At 43.4% G+C, this 21,305-nt stretch overlaps 1 protein-coding gene across 4 annotated transcripts; it reads left to right on the plus strand.

The window, feature by feature from the left end:
• On the plus strand, positions 1-21,069 carry ulk1b (unc-51 like autophagy activating kinase 1). 4 transcript variants are annotated; one of them, XM_047569850.1, is made up of 27 exons: positions 1-671; positions 1,990-2,082; positions 2,252-2,293; positions 4,433-4,465; positions 5,471-5,507; positions 6,996-7,169; positions 8,976-9,049; positions 9,402-9,503; positions 10,688-10,746; positions 11,119-11,201; positions 11,434-11,484; positions 11,564-11,655; positions 11,841-12,006; positions 12,285-12,339; positions 12,553-12,639; positions 13,052-13,183; positions 13,323-13,471; positions 14,205-14,464; positions 14,577-14,782; positions 15,113-15,234; positions 15,667-15,792; positions 15,890-16,074; positions 16,436-16,620; positions 17,517-17,635; positions 17,774-17,931; positions 18,184-18,319; positions 18,626-21,069. In XM_047569850.1, the coding sequence occupies exons 1-27, from the start codon at positions 582-584 to the stop codon at positions 18,679-18,681; spliced, it is 3,072 nt and encodes a 1,023-aa protein (XP_047425806.1). In that variant the 5' UTR covers positions 1-581; the 3' UTR covers positions 18,682-21,069. The 4 variants fall into 4 exon arrangements, with proteins under 4 accessions (XP_047425806.1, XP_047425807.1, XP_047425808.1 ...); XM_047569851.1 differs by having other exon boundaries at positions 11,844-12,006; XM_047569852.1 differs by lacking the exon at positions 4,433-4,465.
• The last annotated feature ends 236 nt before the right edge of the window (positions 21,070-21,305 follow it).

Consider the following 21,305-nt stretch of genomic DNA (forward strand, 5'->3'; position numbering starts at 1 on the left):
CGCATGCGCCCTGTTGCAGAAGCTAGACGGCGTCTGCTTTGTTGGAAGCATCGCTGCTGTCACTTTCGGAGCGTCAGCTGCTAAACGCAAGACATTTCTGGGGATATTTGCAGCGTCTGCTGTTTGTTATACTCGTGTAAACTGTTTTAAGCTCACTATTTGCGCTTTTTTCGCCGTTCGGACGCTTCAGGCGACAGAAGTCGGGACCTCCTGTATATAAACAAAACGCAGCGAGCTGCGTTTTAAGGTGGCACCTCAGAGACAGCCCGACCAAACAAACAACACTCGTCCGATCCCTGCTCGTTAAGTTGGCTAACTTCGCGTTGACCTCGCCGTTAGAGATGGGACGCGTCTTACAGCTTTGTTAGGAGTTAAACTCCGAAACGCATCGAACATGAGAGAAGAGGACAGTGTGTTGTTAGGAAGGCAGCCCATGGCAAGTGACAGAGGGGGTGAACATCCCTGCAGCTGCCACCACTTGACAGAGGAGGTAAAAGGACTTGCTAACGAGAAGGCTGGCCTGAGGCCTCCTGGTCATTTGTCCAGGTCTTAGTAGTTTTAAAACCTCACTCTGGCACGATATGGAGACGGTGGGGAAATTTGAGTTCAGTCGGAAGGACCTGATAGGACATGGCGCATTTGCTGTCGTCTTCAAAGGCAGACATCGAGAGGTAAACATTGACCTTCTATATCGCCTTTTATGTACACCGTCAAATAATAATTCAACAAAACATAATTTTCAACACATTCCTTATATTTTTCGACTTGAATCGCCTTTTGTTAGCCATGTGGTTAATTTGTTTTCATTGTACGGCCTTAAGAGGCCTGGGAGCTCATACAGGATGTTCCTGAAAATAGCATGTAGCTCTCGTATAAAACGAAGAAATACTTTAAAAACAGTGGCGACAGGTTTGTTTAAAGACCGCTTTTATTATTCGGCACGAGTGGAGTGGACATCAGCGTTACAGTTTTAAATGTAGGACGGCGGAAACGTATTATTCCTCCGTTGTAAAGCTCTGTAATAGACATGTTAGAACATGTACCACATACAACCATACCATATAAAAGGCTGAACAAAAAATGTAATAATGTCACCAGATGTTGCACACAAGCCACCAAACAAAAGGTGATGGTACATTTATTGCTTCAGCACTAACATTAATTTCACGTAAGACGTTTTGCTTAATTGACCCCTTGTTAGCCTTCGGATTGGTTGGCTGTCCTCCAATCAGAGGGCTCCTACCCTTCATCCAACTTCCTTACTGTTGCTAGATTAGACAAGCAATAGTCTTGATAAATATGTTGAAAACCTGTGGAGTAGTTCACATTAAATCTTATAACTGTGATTCTTCTGAGATGTAATTAACATGCAGTAACTGGTGTGGGTACAGACGGGGAAATAACCACACATAAAATCTGGTTAAGAGGCTTATAATCTTTTTAGCTTCTGCCAACGTTAGCACGGTTGTTAGTGCCACACGACCTCCAGGCTCTGTTATTACAGGGCTTCACCGTTTTATTTTGGAAAAGAAGGTTTGTCCAACCTAGCAACAGTAACACAGGAAGTCAGGGCCGGCCAAAGAGCCTTCTGGGTGGTGGTCAGGAGACCAATCAGAAAGCCAATTATGATTGCATTCCACTTAAGGGAGGCCTCTTGTGGCGATCGTAAGTGGAAATTGTCAGTAATTCTCTGAGTTCGCTATAGTGGTGTACACAACTTCACGTGTCTTAACCTCATGCTCATGCATTCCATTTGAAGGCTGCATTGGTTTTTATACAGTCTGATTCATCATGGCATAATGGAGCCGAGTAATCATTCACACACCTGCCGCACTCCCTATTCTGACAAGTCAGAATGTCTGCTGATACATGTGCTCATCACATTGTGCTGTCACTGTTTGGAAATATGCTCTGCATACTTGTGCTGTAGTGTCTATTAAGCCGAGGCGTAACACGTACTGTTGGCTTCCGTGCAATGTGTCCCTCTAGAAACATGACTGGGAGGTGGCGGTAAAATGCATAAACAAGAAGAACCTGGCCAAATCTCAAACACTATTGGGGAAGGAGATCAAAATACTGAAGGTAAGTAAGTCATTGGGTTCCAGTGTGCACACTGCACTACATGTGGTGTTGAGAATGGTAACCGGGACGAAAAAATAGCACTTGTGTATACAACACCTGCCTGTGCAAATTACAAGTTACACAAAAAGTAATGATATACGATCCAAACATTCCTTTGTCTTTTCTGTAGGAACTCAAACACGAGAACATTGTTGCATTACTGGACTTTCAGGTATGTAGTCGCGCAATCAGAAATTGCATCTGTGTCACGTGTTAAGGTTTCTGTTTTCATCCTATAATTAATGTCCCATTTTTCTTATTGGTATGTGCTTTCAAACTGGAGCAGATGTGTTGTTGGACGAGTCAATTCTGCGTGACCCACTTCTGTCTGATGCAGTTTGAACACTCTTTTCCCTGCTTGTTAAATGAGGCTTTACATATTTTGCTTTCCGTTCATTTCATTCCGTTCAGGCATGTTGTTTTCTGGTCCTCCGTTCACAGCGAATCCTTGTAAACTGGCTTTGTGTCCTGTTGAGCTCAGTCATCGTTTCCCATGTTTACATCCTGTGCGCGGTCACATGGTGTCGTTTTACTGCCTTTACCAGGGAGTGTAGTGTCACAAATCAGCTGTCGTCTCTTTCTACAACCTGCGCCTGTGTACACACATGCATAAATAAAAGTATTAACCACTTACCACAGCGTCATGCTACAAAGCTATGTTCCTGTCTGTAGCCTAGTTACCATGTAGCCCGAAGCCCACTGAGGCAACACCTGCTAGATAACTGGACATCACGTACACACACAAATTCTTATCTTAACTCGCCAGTTTTTTCTTTTGTCTTTTTGATCCATGATTAACAGCCTGCCATCTGTTTTTAAAAATAATGCAAATTTACATCTACAATACGGCAAAATAACACTAGAAAATGTTGCAAAACAAAGTCAAGATGAATCCTGTCTGTTTTGCTCCTGGACTTGGAGATTCGTTTTATTGATTTGACCTTTCCTATTCTTCCCATATCTTTTTCTGTCAGACAGCTTAGTCATCACGCCACAAAAACCAGTGTTGCGTGCTTTCGTACGAGCTGCTAGCCGCTCAAACATTGCAGCACAGGCTCCTTGTTGCGTTGGTGGAAAAAGTATAGATTTGACAGCTCGTTATCGGGAGCTTGAGGAGTCCCTGTGCACACGGGGCTCAAAAACGCCCCAGTCTCACCGCGGGTCTCTTTGTGGGTACGGAGGAGAGTCCAAGCTGGGCTCTAAGATTACGTGTTTGTTGTGGCACAGCAGCAGACAGTGCAGATGATCCCACCGTCCACCCATTTAAGTAGGTCAGGAAGAAGCTGACACCGAACCGAATGCTCCCCACCACTTTCACTTAGTGTCTGATTACTGTTTCCAAAGAGACGCAAACCGTGTTTGTGAGATGAATAACTGTGTTAATAATGACTATTTCGAGCAAGTAAGACTTCAAATGTAGATCAGACTTGAAAAAAAATTTGAATCATTCCGTTTAAATCATATTAATGTTGATGGACGTTGTTAGAGTTTAAACAACACACTATTTTCTGCAAGTCATAACTGAGTTAATGATGAAATCTTCATCGTGACGAACCGTCAACACGACGCGAAATCTTTTACAGATGTGTAGCGCTGCCACACTCTCAGTTAGCCCGCGGAGGCTGGATTGTTGGCTCCCTTTGCTGAAACTATCTGGCAGCCCCGGTGCATTTCTGTCTTCAATAAAGCCAAAGACAACTAACTTCAGAGCGCCTGACTCAGCTGAACTCTAGAAAAACAGTCTGGCCTCTGACTGGTGGATGAGTTGACTGATATACTGGGTTGAGGTCAGAGCGAGAGATGGCAGTCATCTGTTGCCATGTGATAAGACTTGGCTGCGCTATGTTTTTTTCCCCGTAAACTTTTCGACAACAAACACAAGATTGTGAATGTGCAGAATGGATGTTAGAAGTAGCAGTTAGCAGTTTGTGCGACTGCAAATCACTAAAATGTGCCATATGGACGTTGTAACTTCATTTTCCCTAATTGGTGGCGTTCCTGTTTATTTGCTGGTTGTGCTATTTAAAGTTGATCCGTTTTCCACATTACTTGTCAAAGAAAGTGGTGCAGAATCTTTACAGAACTAGTATCTTCAACCCACTGTCGCCGTGCACGGCTTTGATTCACACGCGCCCTTGCACTCTTTGAACCCACGTCTCCGTGCTTTTCCTTTCCACAAACATTTTTGTGCTAATTCCACATTTTCTGCAGCTGTTAAAGGTGTTTGTCGAACACGATCGGTGTGTGCAGGGACCACCTGTTCTTTCCTGTGTCTGTCACTGACACGTGTTTGTTTACTCCCTCTCTTTAGGAAACTGCCAGTTCGGTGTACCTGGTAATGGAGGTAAGCTCGCAGCGGCGAGGTTTGCCCTTTGTTTGCTCAGCGCTGTATTGTCTTAACTCTGACATGACCCGGGCTAAAATTAGCCGTGTCCTCAGGCATCACGGGGGTAAACGGCCGGCTGCCAACATCTAAATGTTGTTGGATTTTTTTGTTTCTTTCTCCCAGATAGATCGTTATGTTGACATTAAAATGGGCAATACATTCAGCGGCAAGCAGACATGCATCTGTTTAGTATTTGTCATTGAGCTCCAAAGGTCGTATAATATGGTTTCTGGTTAAAAAATACTCTAGGATACGGTACCTATTTGGTACGAAATTGCACAAAACACTGAATGAACACAGGAAGAGGATCAACATAATATCCTACGTAGCAAAGAAATGCATCCTACTCATCTAGAATCATCAAAAACACACATCACTTATTTAGTTTTAACAAATCTTAAATGAAATTTGCACACAAGCATAAATACACTTTAAAAAAGAAAGGATATGACCATTTATGGGCATCTGACACCATCGTAGCCTCGATACTATATACAAATGATGAACTGTGATCATGGACTGATTTGATTTATCATCATTCAGTTGAGTCTGTCACTTGTTTGTTGGCTACGTTGCTGAAAAGCTAAGAAATAAATAAAAAGATCACTTAAAAAAACTCTATTCTAGACACAGGTCACGTTGTCTCTTGGGCTTCCCAAAGGAAACGACTTGCAAGGCAGCATTTCACAGCCTCACCTGCCACAGCCCGTCCTTTCCCGGGCTCATTCATATTAATGCTGGAAGTGGGAACAAGGGTACAAATCTGTGAGCACATCACTCTTCAGCAAATCACTCCTCTGATCTCCTCTGCTTTCTAGTCACTTCAGAGGCGGTCGATGTCAGAGTCCCACACACCAGCCCTCTGTGTTACCTGTGTTTCCTAATGTTATTCCTTTTCATCTCTCCCCCGTCCCTCACGACCTGTCTTTCTCTTTTCTTTCTTTCTTTTTTTTCTAATTTCAGTACTGCAATGGCGGCGATCTGGCTGACTACTTACACTGTAAGTGCAACAACTGACAACTGTGTCCTCTGCTCCAAGTGTTTCTGTGTTTCTCGAATGCATGATGACATACTTCGTAGTGTTGCTTGATGACAACAGAGGGAGTGTCCCTGTTTTCTAGGCATTTGGATTATTTTAGGAGTGTCTGCTGAAGAAAGGAATCCATTAAAGAAACAAGTCGAGCAGATTTTGCGTGGCGGTTCTTGTTATTGTGATGTCTTATTTACTGGCATAAACTTATCAGAGAAAAGAAAGAAGTGGCTTTCTCATCGCATTTAAGTCCTCTGAGCAGGTTTAACGGTTTAGATAGAAAAGCGAAGAGAAGAGCAGTCGTATATTTCGATCATGTTTGGATCGGTAGCTTTAAAAGACAGCCTGAAAAACAAAAGGAAAACTGAAGCCGTGCAGAGGGAGGAAGATGAATTTGTGAAGTCAGCAGAAAATAAGATTAGGGTTGAGAAAAAAATGTGTGCTTATACCTTATATTTCAAAACTCTCAACCTTTATGAAACTTTATGGTTCAATTGTAGGTTCAGTTTTGTTTTATGCTGTAGAAGTGCATCTCTGATTAGAGACTGGAAATACTAGAAGCCACCAGTAGAAAAATCTTTCTGTATTCCTAGGATGGTGATTTGTTAAAGACTTGTCAACCGTTTGCTAAGGTACAGTTATTTTTAGTTGTTTGCCACTCTAACACAGTCACCCAGGTCGTCTCCGTTTTGTGTTCGGCTTCCCATATAACTTCAGGTCAGGAAGCAGCCCTTTATCTGCAGCTCTGGAGGCAGAGACAGATTTGGCGGTTCAGTAACGGCTTCAGATAACAGCGGAGGACCCGAGGCTTGAAATAGACATTGACCTGAAGTGTAACTAAACCACAGAGCTTCCTGCTCTGCCCTGTTCCGTCTCCGCACAATAAAGCGTCGGCCGTCTTTTGCACAAATGGCTTTTTATGCTGGAAAACTGGATGAGTCATCAACGAGTTCAGCCTTGTCACGTCTCGCGCGTCGCCGTGGTCCGAACGAGCCGGTGTGCTCCGCTCATCTGTGATGATAATGTGGGAATGGTCTGGCGTCAGTCGCTGGCTATTTGCTGGGAAACGATGGCTTTATCTACCATGCAGACGCACTCTGAATAGAAGCCGCATACCAATAATGGTGGTTTAGGATTCTCAACCCATCGTGGGCAGTGACCTAAACTCTTTTCAAGTCAAGCTTGAGACTCTGCCAGGAGGAAAGTGAGAGAGCCGTTCAGGAGAAAACTATTAAAGGGTAGCGGGAGGTAGCGGTGAGGTGACACAGGAGACAGAGGGGAGTGAAGCTCAGGCTGCAGATACTTTCAAAGATAAAACGAGATGGACAGCCTTATCTGCCTAGTGAACCATCACACTGTCCTGGTTAGACGTGCATGTAGCACATAAGAATCGCACAATACAAAAATGAACTAGTATTTAATAAGCATTTACTATTTTGTTTTGTTTTTTTTCTGCAGCCAAAGGCACACTGAGTGAGGACACTATCCGGGTTTTCCTGCAGCAGATCGCAGGGGCCATGCGGGTCTTACAGGCCAAAGGAATCATCCACAGGGACCTCAAGCCCCAAAACATCCTGCTCTCCTACCCACCGGGGCGCAAGTCGCAGTCCAACAACACCTGCATCAAGATCGGTGAGTCCGACGCGAGGCGCCGGAGTCCGGGAGCTGGCGCCCGTTTCCTTCGTCAGTTTTCTGCTGCTGATTCTTGAGACGTTTAATACAAACTGGTTTTAAAATGTCGATTGTAATCCAATCTATTGATTAATACAGGCAACCAAGTATATGAAGGCTGTCATAAATAACACTTTAAATAGATCAGGGCTGGCTGGTGCGCCAGATCCCTTTACAGTAGGAAAAACTAATTGAATCTCATGGAGCCTTCTATGGAAATTCTTGCAGTGTAATAAAACTTTTACAGGCAGTTTTATTGCAGCAGGGCCTAATGATGATTTCCCAATTATTATGCTAAGATCCAAGACTAAATTTGTAAGGGGAAATAAATAACATTATATGTAGAATTTCCCTCTGCAGCGTTGGTACTTGCCAGTGAAGGAAAGAGAAAACTTGTCTCCAGGTGCATGTATAGTTTATGCCACTTCAGTTTTAACATGTGATGTTGGTGCAACAATCCCTGTAATGAAGAGGATCCTGACTGAGCAGAGGGAGAAGGTGTACGTGTGTTTAAACTCTGCCGGTCCTTAAGCCTGTTAATTCTTCTCCCCCTGGAGACGGACTGGTTGTGCACTGGGAGCGAAGTCTGAGCCAGTCGCAGCTAAATGTTATAATCCTCATGACTCTGGGAAAACCAACTCGGTCACACACACAAACAGACTGACTGTTAACACATTACATGGGTACAGGGATTATCTGAAATGATTCGACTTGTTTAATTAGCTGTGTGCTCAAGGAGATTGGATAGAGTTCAGGCTTTCAAACTTAATATACCGTAGTGATTAGAATCAGCCGTGTGTTTTTTTATTTATTTATTTTTTTAAGCCGTAACGTGATAAGGGCGGGTGAACTCCGCTACGGTTTATTGTCATCGTGCTGCATTACTGTCGTATAAAGATTCTGTTGGAATTGAAATGAAACGCACCGTTCCACCGGGAACCCGCCGCAGATAAAACTGACTTTTTCAGAGCGCTGAAGTTTTTGTGCGAGCGTCTGCAGTTTTTCTTTAGGAAGTGCTTTTGTGCTTCTCGCTGCGTCGCCTGCGGATCCCTGTTTTTAAGCCCTTTTTTCCAAACGGGCAGTTCCAGCGCGTGCGTGTCTGCTTCCCGGCCCTCTTTCCAGATGAAGACTCTCTGTTTATTTTGTTCAGTGAGTAGCACATTCAGCCGAAGCGCACTGCAGCTGACACAGACGCCAGTGATCATTTTACATGCACATACACTAGAAGTCACAGAACAGCAGTTGTCTTTATCCCATTTGTGTGTTGGTGTCAAATGATGCTGCAGGATGTAAAGTCAGGGTTTCAAGAGTGCAGTTGCTTGGAAATGGATGAATGTATCTGAGTGTCTGTGTTTCTCTCAGTATTTAACAGAGTTTCTCTGTTTTTTAACGTAAACAGAAAAATACGGGAATGAAAACAGTTTTACTAAGATCTCGTGTGTCTTTTTCTCAGTGGTTTGAGCTGGGCGTAGCCTCTTATCAGAATGGTCTCACTCATACATTCATGCACACGTCATTCGGAAAAAATGAGAGGGCAGGGAATGTGGTCTGGGTTCCAGGCTACCTGGAGCTGCTTCATAATAAAAACTTCAATATATATAATCAGTTTATGACCTTCCTCAGGATTTGCATATTTGCAGGAAAAAGATACAACTTGATTCCATTCTTGAACCAAATATTTACTCATCCCCGCTTCCTCATTTTCCTTCCTTGCTTCCTTCCTTCCTTCCTTCCTTCCTTCCCTCCCTTTCCTTTCCCTCTCTCCAGCGGACTTTGGCTTTGCCAGGCACCTTCAGAACAACATGATGGCGGCGACGCTCTGCGGCTCCCCTATGTACATGGTAAACACATTTTGTTAGAAGTTCACAAATTTAAGTGGTCATTAAGTCCAGGCAGATTTTATGACTTGTGTATTTCTTCTCAGGCCAAAGTTAATCTTAGTCCATTAGGCCTAGAGACAGTTCTGTCATTATTTGTTTATATGTATTTGTAATCCTTTCCAATAAAGTAGTTTTTCTAAAAATGGCTCCTTAGATCATCAGTGTTAGGTCACATTGACTCATAGAGGAATTAACTGCTTATGTCACATTATGTCACATTCCTTTGTGAACATAAGCGCATTGTTTAGAATGTGAAATTGTCCTTGCATCCATTTTAAAATATGTGCTGCGCTGACACTGTTTTCCTCGCCAGGCTCCTGAAGTGATCATGTCCCAGAACTATGATGCCAAGGCCGACCTGTGGAGCATAGGGACCATCGTGTTTCAGTGTCTGACTGGGAAGGCTCCTTTTCAGGTAAATACACTATCAAGAGTGATCCAAGGAAACATTGGAGAGCATGTAGGAAAAGTATGTATATATTTGCTGTACACCGAACAGCCACCACATTAAAAGCACTGACCAGACACCCCCACCCCATAGCAATGACACTCCTTGATGGCAGCATCACAGACACAAAAACAGTTTAGCAGTAACTCCTAAAACATGAAAAAATTCACCAGATCCCACACTGATCAAGTATCTGTGGGATGATCCACTCATTTTAAATCTACATGACCCAAACGCCCCCACTAACAACGTTCTATTACCAGACTCTCTCAGGAGGCATAACATCATAATGTTATGCCTGATACATAAACACAAAACTGTGCAAAGGCTGTAGTTGCTACTTGAAGAAATTAATATTTTCATAAGAATCTGAAAATAAAATCAAGCCTCTTAAAAAGCACCAGCTCTCCAAAGTGCCCTTGCTCCCCATAACTCAAGGTAGATGTCAGGTGGTTCTTGGAGGGGAAGCCACACGGGGCCCTGCCACCTGCTTCAGGACTCCTTCTTTTTCTCTTTCCGTTTCATTCTGTAGCACTCTGACTGAATGTGCGCGGTCATTGTCACGCTGCATAATTAAACAGGGACCAGGTTGGCTCATTCCCAGTGATATTGTGTAATGCATAAAAAAAAAAAAGCACTACGAACATTTACGCCGCACTGCTGCACTGTATATTTAACTCCAATGAGGGTTTTCTTCTTTTCTGAGACCGAACGTGTTAATTAGAAACGCCTTTTCATTAGTCACAGCAGTGCAGACCAGCAGGGACACAACAGCCTCAGCTCGGCGAATACATTTTCTTCTGTGTCTCTGGCAGCCACAGCACTACTTCCTCTCCACTGGCTTCCTTATCACTCCTCTGACTTTTCATAACCAAGTTACACCCGTGTGTCAGCTGTGCCTTAGGTCAGTTTCGTGCTATGAAGTCAATATGTGGCTCACACCCAGTTCACAAGATAATGCATTTTTAAAGTAATTAATTAAAGCAACAGAAAACACACAATGAAAAAAAAAGAATCAAATGTTCTTATACTCTACGGCGTATTTAACATTGCAGTGGCAGACCTCAGTAAAAACAGATGCCGACTGAAACGGTTCACACACTTACATTTGCATGTTTTCCACCACTTCTGTGACCTTCTGTCGTCTTTAGGCCAGCAGTCCCCAGGACCTCCGGATGTTCTACGAAAAAAACAAGAGCCTGAGCCCAAAGTAAGGACCTGCACCGAAATGACAGCACCTCTGCATTTACACAGTCCACAGGTTTCATTGTGAAAAGCTGCGAAACATGCAAATACCTTTTCTTTTGGGAGACACTCGTGGAGGTCTGTTCTGAGGCGGAGTCTTTACTCAGATGCAGTTTTATTTTAAGAAATGAAAGTGAAGTTGAAGTGCAAACAATCTCATGTTTAAAGTACATTATTTGTAAAGATGCCATGCAGCACGTTTCAGGCCGTCAGTAGTTATCATTTATTCGGTTTTCTGTTGGAAATGTTGGGTCCCAGCGAGCGGCTGAAAGTGTCGCTGTGTCTGTTATTTTGCTGCTTGGCAGCGCAGACTGATTGTTGTTTCATTTGTTTACAGCATCCCCAGAGAGACTTCCAGCCATCTGAGGCACCTGCTGCTGGGTCTGCTGCAGCGCAACCACAAGGACCGCATGGACTTCGGTCAGTGGACGTATCATCACATTGTTTGATAGCATTTATTGATGACTACTCAGTCATATTATCCATACAGCACATCCTCCTGAATGTAGTTTTAGAAACTCACGGAGAAGAAGACATTGACCGTTGTGTGTATCAGTAGTGAAACTAACCGTATTGCTTCTTGTAGTTGTGTGTGGATTCTGAATCTCTGTTTCACTACCGCCTAACGGTTTAATTCTTGTGTTGTTGGTAGATGAGTTTTTTAGGCACCCGTTCCTGGAGGCTAGCTCATCCATGAAAAAGAGTAAGTAGGAACAAACCGTATAGTTTATTTTTTCTCATCTACATAAGCTTCAGGAATTATTAGTGTGTTTTTTTTACAGCAACTCCGACTGTGACCATGACCTGTTTGCCCAGCTCTGCATCAGCCAGCTCCTGTAGCAGCTCCTCCACCTCTCACCTCGCCTCACCACCGGTTTGTATTTATTATTTATGCGCTCCTCCCTGTTTTGCCGTCATCACCAGCTTTATTAGGCTGCATTTATGTCCAATCACAGAAGGTGAAAAAGTCAATACCGCTTTCACCCTTTCCTCTCTTCTTACTATTTAATATTTCCTTTATTTGTTTACCTGGAACTTCCCGTTTCCCCGTCTCTACAGCAGTCTCTTGCTGAGATTCAGCATTTGCGTGCCAAAGCTCTGGCATCCCCGACCCAGGAGGTCGCCGGCTTTCTCTTGAAGGACTCTTCCGGAGGCGGCGGCAGCAGCAAGAACTCCTCCTCCTGTGATACAGATGACTTTGTCATAGTGCCTGCTCACTTCACCAGTAAGAAAACATCATTTCACCCCAGTCTCCCTGTCGTAACTCTACTTCTGTTGACAAACTGTCGGTGCATCCGAAGGATCTCTTCAAATTATTTATAAATTCATAAACTGACTCTTGCATTTATGCCATTTCAGAAGCTCTGTCTTTCTGGACATCGCTTCTTTTGAGGCTTTGTTCTTCTTACTGTTAATTATTCATTTTATAATGAATTATAGAAAGCGTAGTGTAATGTGCACTAGCTGCTCTTTTAACTGACATTGATATTCCTGTTTTTTTAGCAGGTGAGCTGACATGTGAGAGTAAAGTGCTGCAAGACAGCCTGATGAACAGCGGGTAAGACTCAGGGCCTAGTCACTCATCAGCTACCAGCACCTGTGCTATGCCAATTAAATGCACTTATGTGACAGCGTTGATGCGAACGGCTGCTTTTGAGGGATACATTTCTTAGTGAATACTCTTACTTTAAAAGTAACGGTATTTTTTTTTTTATATAACATGGTAGATTACTGATTCCCTTGTTTTTTTGTTTTTATCCACTTTAATTAGATCTCTTTTGGCTTCTGCTGGTCTGTGTAGCCAAGCCAAAACACCACCTCACTCTCCTTCCTACAGTGGGTCTCCAAGTCCTGTCAGGTATGTTTGGTTGTGGCGCTCAGACAAAACATTTACATATTTAGCTGCAATGAGGGGCTTTGAATACACTGTATGTAGAGACAACTCAAAAGTCCCATGTGTCATGTAACTTTATCTGTGTAGAGATATCATGTCAGCTATGTTCTTAAATGTGTGTGCCATTTTTAAGATCAAGTACAGTGTGTGTAGAGGAATTAAGAACTCGGCAGAGTTTTAATAACCCCACTTACTGTTATATTACAGTAGGACAAAGTGTCTGTGCAGGAATGTTGTATAAATGTGACGTACTGTCAGAAACGCGTCTTGAAAATAACTGGCGACCTCATTACCGCGGATAGTATTTAACACAAACACACTTCTCTTATCTAACGGTTCCTCTGGCACTCTCTGTTCGTCACATTGTTGCTCACAGGCCCAGCGAGTTCTTGGGAAGTAACTATGGAAACCACGGTCACTCATTGCCTATCCCAGTCCCCACTCAGGTCCAGAACTACCAGCGCATGGAGCAGAACCTATATTCTCCCAAACAGGATGGCTCACCACGGTGTGTGTCCACAAACGCACAAAGCGTACCGCACAAAGACACTCACACGTGCAGCGCATTTAAAAAAGAAGTGCATTTGTGTGTCAGCATTTACATTTCCTGATTAAGCTGCAGTGACTCATTAACTCCACTTTATCAGGCTGTCGACGCCGGTGCGCCGCTGCAGCAGTGGGAGCTTGCTGGGCTTCGCTAGGGCCGGCCCCTCGCCGCCCTACGGCCAGGGAGCAGTCACCACCACCCGCAGACTCTCTCTGGGAGGAGCCAGAACTCTCCAGCTCTCTCCTCAAGGTAGTTTAGAGTCTTCACTCTGACAGGTGCACATCACAGGCGAGGTAGCATGGGAGTTAACTGGGGGTAATTGGGTGGTGAGTTGCAGCAGTGTGAAAGGGGTAGTGTCGAAAGTACAGCTAGTAGATGTATGCAGTGGATTGCATACCAATCAAAGAGTTATTTTTCTATATTTAATTTTTTTTTACGATTTAGCTTGGGACCCCTTTGTTAACACTGACTAGCAGACTGGTAATGACTGGATTCGCTGATTAAAAACATAACGTATACCCTGTTTTTTCTTTTTTTTGTACTGATATCACAGATGCTTTATATATTTTATGAAATAGTAATCAATATGAATATGAATATCTTACAATGTGATGACTCAGTGATAAGCAATTTAAAAACATAACTGGGGGCTCTGGGACCTTTTGATGGAAGTTTATTATAATAGACCAAATGGTAAATCAGATCAAAGTTAGAATTTTCTAGGCTTTCTTTTAAAAGTTGAGAAAGTAGATCCACATATTCTCCTGTCACCACCTCTCATATTCCCTGTGCCTCGTGTCTGGACCTGCATGCCAGCAGAGTTTTGACTGGCAGGACTCTCCGTTTTTGGATATCTTTTGATAGCAGTTCTTTTTATAGTTGTTTTTTTTATATTGCTGTCTGACGCTATATTTTATAATCCCCCCTGTCATTTAAAAGTAGGGAACTTTCTGACCTCCTCCTGTCCTACTTTACTTTACAGCTCAGCAGCACGCTGAACCCAGGCTGGTTTCTCAGCCGCAGCCGCAGGTGGCAGGGCTCGGCACCCGTCTCCACAGTGCCCCCTGTCTGTTGGAGTGCGCCACTGGTGGCGGCAGGCAGAAAATCAGGAAGCAGCATTCGGACCCCGTGGTTGCCCCCTCAGCCGGGCTCATGACCGTCCGCCCTCTGCACTCTTCCCCCAGGCTGAGTGAGCTGATGCAGCGGAACCCCCTTCCCACCATCCTCGGCTCCCCTTCCAGGGTACGTTTGCTTTGTGTGTGTCAGGAGAGTGATTAATTTTCTTTAAACCCACTGGACAAGAAAAAGAAGAAAATAGCATTCGATGTTGTCTTCCTCTTCTCCCCCTCCTCAGGCCATCCCTCCGTTTGAGTTCCCCAAGCCCCCCAGCTCTCCAAACCTCATGACTTTCCTGACACAGCAGGGTTTGGTCATCGGCTCCCCCGGCAGCAGGACTGCCCCAACAGAGCTCAGAGACCTGGGACAGCAAGCACCCACACCACTCACACATCCTGCCCACTGCATCCATAGACTAACTGATGATACCAAGGGCTTTGGAAGGTCAGGTCAAAGTTTTGCTGTTCTGTTTGTTTTGTTTACATCACTGCTGCACAAGTATTTGGACATAGGACAAACAAAAGGGGCCTTAAATTTTTTATTAGAGTATTTGAATTAATTTCATTGTATAGTTTACTGTTTTTTTATTTATTGTATGTGCAGTTTATTTGCAATAAATGACAAAACCTTTAGAGAATGGATATCCCCTTTCGTGCATATGGAGAAATACATGTGGATTATGAACTTAGCAGCACTAAAAAAAATATATGTACTGTATTAAACAGGACGTACTGAACGAGGATTTGTTCCCTGTCTCATTTCTTTTTGGTGCAGGTCTCATAGTGCCGGACGTCTGTCTGACATGCTGCTGATGGCTGCGTTTGGACCTGGTGGAAATGTGGGTGATCGAGGCAGTGCAGAGAACCTGACCTCTGAAAAAGCCATAGATATAACAGGTAGGTTCATATGTCAGTTAAAAATAACAAAGTATATCATGGACGACACCCATAGGAATCCTGAAGAGTGGTTTTCAAGCAGATTCTAGTGATTGTTGCCGTCTTGACACTTGTTAAACATAATTACAAGCCTTGGTATAATTTAAATAGGTGAGCTATTTAACTCCCTCTCACCGTTCCCAACAGCTCCATGGGTTTGTCCTACCTACTGTCCAGCAACAGGGATGGCAAGTCCCTGCCTGATCAACCCCAAACAAAATAAAAAAGTCATTTTAATTTGAAGGTCTATAGGGATTGACTCACTTTTGGAGCTTGTCTCAAGTGGCCCCTTGAGGAACTGCAGTTTTTGGCATTTGCCATTTGTGGAAACTAGTCTAGCTTTTTTTAATTGTGTTATTTATTGGATTTATTTTTTATCTTTTTGTCGTTTAGGGCCTTCCAGTGGTGGGGGAGGCTTTGCGCCTGGCTCCATCAGCCCGGCACAGGTGGTTTTCACTGTGGGCTCTCCACCCAGTGGCAGCACCCCACCTCAGACCTCCAGACAGAGGAAATACTCAGGTAGTTAACACAGTTATCTACAGTCTTTCACAACGTCATTCCTATCTGTTATCTGACATTTGATCTGACTGGCCTCCTCTTCTTCGGCGCCGTGCAGGCTCATTCACTTCTGTCAGCCCTGCAGCCTCGTACACCAGCCGCTACCCTCAGATGGGCACCTACCTGGACGGCTTTGAGGCTCCGCCCAGTCCTCGTTACAGTTTCACTGATCCCATCACGGCCAACATGGGTGGTCATGTGACCTTTGAGGCTCCCGAGCTTCCTGAGGAGACGCTGATGGAGGTGAGAAGCGGGTTTTACAGACAGCTCTGGAAAACAGGGTCATCCTTTAGATGGTGTTGTGCATCAGTCAGGAGTTCATCCTAACAGGGTCTTGAAAGGGAGAACACTTGTGTCTCCAGAGAGTGTGAACTGTTGGGAAAGATGGAAGAAAGCTCCATGTCATGGAAGTGTCAGTAGCTCGAGACGCCTTTGTAAAACAGCCTAAGGCGTAATCTGAGAATGTAATAATGAAATGCCTTATTTCAATCATTGGTCAACGTAGGCTGAATCCAAAATCACATTGTGGCGTCCACTGTCTCAAATTCTATCTCTGAACCATCAAACTCTTCTCTTGTCTTTTGTCTTCCTGTCCGGAGTTCAGCAGGAGCACACAGACACCGTGCAAAGCCTGCGCTTCACTTTGGATTTCGCCCGGTGTCTAATGGAGGTGGCTAGCGCCCGGGGTGCTGCAGTGGCTGGGGCGCAGGGGGACGTATCTCATCCCCCCTTCCTTCAGCACCAGAGTCTGGTAGCAGATCAGATAAGCTCACTGAGCCGCGAGTGGAGGTAGGCTCAGGTCCACCGTGGCTGTGTGTGTGTCTTTGCTGATGGCAGTGATACCGTTTATCCCTGTTTTGTTTTTGTTTTTTTACCGCGTGTGGTGATTACCTCTCGAGGGTGCTGGCCTCTCTCTCATTTTATCTCCTACTATTTTAAAGTATTTAACAAATGAATCATTGCAATGCAGCAAAAGTAACCGATACTTGTTTTCAACATAACCTTGGCTGTTTGTCTGCGCTGCTTTGATGCCAAGTGGCGTGAATAATTAAAAAGAAAAACAGAATTTGAGATAAATAAAATATTATTCATTTTTTTAACTCCATATATTTCTGTTTCCTCAAACCTCAAGTCCAAGGCTCCGGGTAGCAAACAGAGATCTCAGTTAAATGCTCTTCTATTCGTTCTGTTGAGGACTAATACAAATACTCACTTTTTTGTGTGTGTGAAAAATAAAGATCCATCTAGTTAGACTTCTATTTGTACCTGTACTTTTTCAAGTTTGAGTCTTCCCTTATCAGGAGTATTGACTGAACTGTGTCAATGGAAATTTATGAAGCTTGGTACAACACAATAGGAAAGTTGGATTGCATTTATGCAACAGAGCAAACAGAATCACTCGTTGTGTTTTCTGCGCTCGTGTGTGGAAGTTAATTATGTTGTTGTGTGCACAGAGCCACACCACAGGGTGAGATTTCTGACACTCTTAACTGGCGTTCGGGAGCACAGGCTGAAAATACATTTGATTGTGATTTCTGAAAACTGAAAGACAAAAAGACATAAGTTTAACACTCCTGTAGCTAACCACCTGCCAGCGCCTTAAATTGTTTTCTCGAGATTCTCGTTGACTGTTTTGCTGCGTAATTCTTCTTAATTGCAGTTTTTGCGTGTTGTTGTCTCCTCAGTTACGCAGAACAGCTGGTTCTCTACCTGAAGACTGCAGAGCTCTTGTCCACTTCCTTACACACGGCAATGGAGCGAGTTAAACAGGGCAAACTCTACCCATCTGCTACTGTCAAACAAGGTAGTGGCCATCTCAAGACGCACAGTCCATTTAAGCCGTTTCATTGGAAAATAACTAAAACTGGAAACATGTTAATGGAGGAAGTGCCGTGTTTCCTAGTGATGATATTGATTACTTTTTTTTCTTGTCCACACACAGTAGTGAAGAAGCTGAATGAGCTGTACAAGTCGTGTGTGGCGTCCTGCCGGTCGCTCAGCACCCGCCTGGAGCACTTCTTTTCCAGGAAGCACCGTCTAATGGACCAAATCAGCTCCATCACGGCGGAGCGGCTGCTGTTCAGCCACACTGTGCAGATGGTAAACCGAAAGAAAACTGTAGAGTAGAGAATGAGTCAAGGGGCAGAGACTGGCAGGTCGTAGCATTTGTTACAATTTGTCTAAACTACTTCGTGTAAGACTGGCATTTGAATGCGGTTCCTTTTTAAGCAAATGTTCTAGAACTTGCTCGTTGTTAAGGCTGCAGAATAGTGCTCTTTAAATGGATAAAATGTAACTCTATTTGTTAACGATGCACGCATGACCTGCGTTAACGTCATGATTCGGTCTCAGGTTAAGGATGCTGCGCTGGACGAGATGTTCCACCAGGGGGAAGCATCGGCCCTGCGCTACCACAAGGCTCTGCTGCTGATGGAGGGCTTGTCTCAGCTGCTCACTGAGCAGGACGACATCCTCAGCGTTAGTAAATGTAAGTATATGTGTCAGCTCAGCTCACGAAAAAAAAAAAAAAAGGTAATGTCTCTGCTCAGCACTAGCGCCTAGCACCTTCATTTGAACCTATAATGTGATGTTACAGTTAAAAGAAAAGTCTGGATGTTTAGCCTATTAATCACAGGGCTAGTGTGTAGTAATGATATGACTAAGCTGCATGTGTCCAGACTAGACCAGAGCACCTAAAGGGAAACCCTAACACAGCATGGACTTGCTACACTGAACCACCCCCTGCTTCCTTTTTCTTTTTTTTTCCTCTTTCCCTTTCACTCTGTGTCTGCAGGTAAGGAGTGCATTGAACGGCGCCTCACAGCTTTGCAGTCTGGGCTCTGTGTCTGAAAAGCCCTTCACTTTGTCTTGGAAGTGTGGACACGATGTCAGTCATTCACACATTACTAACAAAAGGAAATCATCCATCCGTGCATCATGGTTTTCAATTGGTTCTCACTAGAAAACCGCAACGAATCTGTTTCCACTGAGGAGTCTTCGCTGTCCTTTCATCGGTTTTTAGGACCCCCGACACTAAACCTGGACTGGTGTTAGGGGTCAGGTCACGAATATGTGCAGGAGCAATCATAGCCAAGTAGCCACATATAGTGATTATCTACACATAAAACACAGCTTTTTAACATTCAACTGCAACAGTCAACTCTGCAGATAAAATATGATTTCTTTTACCAAGTTGGAATTTGAGTGCACACATGGACTGATAACGGCAGAGAAAGGGCAAGGTTCATTCTTAAATGTTGGTTTTGCTCCTCGTGCTTGACCCCGGGTTAGTTCTTGCTTGCTGACGGGAAGTCTACAGCATTGCTACAGTCGGTGGCCAGTTGTGCACACAAGCACTATTACAAACCTGTTGCCAAAGTAAGGTGGTTCTGTTTTATGGTATATTTCAGTTTTAGGCTATACTAGTTTGACACTTTATTGATTCTATACTTGCTTAATATCAAAGACTGTGTCCATGTAGTGTCGAATGGATTCATTTGTCGTGTCCTAAGTGGTGGCTGGTATTAAAGCACCAGGAAGACGTTGGGTCCATTTTCCAGCCCACCGCTACACGTGGCATATAGCTTTTATTTCAAAGTAGCCTGAACACGATCTGTTAGCGTCTTCGATCACAATGCTGCAATAACTTGATGTTTGATTCATCGGGTATACAGAAGCTTCGGTGCTGCGTCCGCTGGTAATTCCTTCATTCCACATTCACTCTTTTTATATTTTATCTATCAATCATGTCGGTGTTTAGCAAGTATAATCAAATTTGAATGTAGGGCTGCGCTGAGAGAAACAGCCTTTGTACTCGACTTCGCGTTCAACATTTGGGCTGTTCTTGGGGCTTAAGTCTGAATGATTTTGCACTGTTTGAAGTACTGTATAGAAAGATCGTGAATGGAACGAACTGAACACGCCCAGTTTCTGTACATACATAGATTCTTTTTTTTTGTTTCTTTTTTCTTAGAGAGAGAGTTTTGCTTGCGTACTTGTAGTGGACTTTTTGCTGTGTTACAGTCACTGTCAAAAGGTGACGTGTGTTAGATGCGAGAATGTTGACAAAGAGATGGTATAAGCTAGGAGACCTTAGAAAGATTTCTATACACTGAAAACAAAAAAACAACAAAAAAAAAAAAAACGATTTGGTGGTTTTGTGTTTTACATTAGAGTAATCAGTGGGTGACAATTGTGTTCGACTTTGTAAAGTGACCATGTTGATTTGGAGTGTGCATTTTAAATGAAACATTTGCGTAATAGTTGATGTTGATGCATCCAAAAATGATCTGCGTGGGCCAATTTGGCATTTTAAAAAAGAGGAGTTCGTGTGCATGCATGTAGGAAGTGGTGCTGTTTGAGATGTTAATGCAGTGTGTGATCGGATTCCTCTTTAACGTATGAAACTGAAACGCCCACTGACGATGTAGGGCTCCTCCGCTGTCAGGCCCACTTTATTTTTCCGAAGGTGTAATTTTCCCATTAATTAAGATGGTGGAAAAAGTGCATGTTTTTATAATACTGCACTGGTGTGTGGTCACAACCGAAGATAGTTTACAATGAAGCCAGTACAGTAGCACTGTCAGCAGAACCGAATGGAGGAAATATGTATCTAAATATAGTTTGTGTGTTTTTGCTTTGTTGCCTTTTGTCTTTTGTCAGACAACTGAATTTTTCTTAGTGTGTGTATATTTGTGTTTGAGTGTACATTCCTAATGTCAGTTCACCAACAGGCTCTCTGGCTCTACGCTGCTCTGCTCAGTCAGTGTACGATGACGATGTCTCAAAGGAAACAGGTAGCAGAAGATCTCTTTAGAAAAGTGTCACTTTTTAATTGTTCCACACAATCATCGTTAAAGGCCATCCTAATTAAGGTTATACTTAGAGTCAAACACAGTTTGTATGTAAGCTGAGATCATCTGCTGTTTTAAATTTAACACAGAGATTAAAAAAAAAAACATTTCATTTTCACATCACTAATTCTGTATTCCCTGTAAATATTGTAAATTAAGTTATTGTTATTGTATATATGACACTGCAGGCATGGAGAGAACAGTAACATACCATCTATGTATTTCCAAAGACTAGGCCTTCAGCTTCCATATTGTCTCTTACTGTTGCAAATGCATTTTAATGCCGTCATATTCATAGCACACACTATCTCAATGTCCCCCCCATGTGTGATGTAACCTTTACTGTTGGGGAGCTGCACCAAGAATAAAAGTAAAAGGAAAGGTCGTTGGTCTCGAGATGTTTCTTCTGCTGTTGTCTCACTTTGATATGGAGGTTCAGTTTTGCATACGACCAATCATTTTCAAAAATTCTCCTTTGTCATAAATCTTTCCCCTAGATTAAAGTTTAATAACTTTTTTCCCCCCTGTTTCATTCTAATCAGGTCCCTGCTAAGATTCAATTAAAGTGGATATTAGTGATTATACATTAACACTGTCCAAAAACATACCAGTATTTTGGCA

The sequence above is a fragment of the Mugil cephalus genome, chromosome 19, assembly GCF_022458985.1.
Source record: "Mugil cephalus isolate CIBA_MC_2020 chromosome 19, CIBA_Mcephalus_1.1, whole genome shotgun sequence".
In the NCBI taxonomy this organism is placed as follows: domain Eukaryota; kingdom Metazoa; phylum Chordata; class Actinopteri; order Mugiliformes; family Mugilidae; genus Mugil; species Mugil cephalus.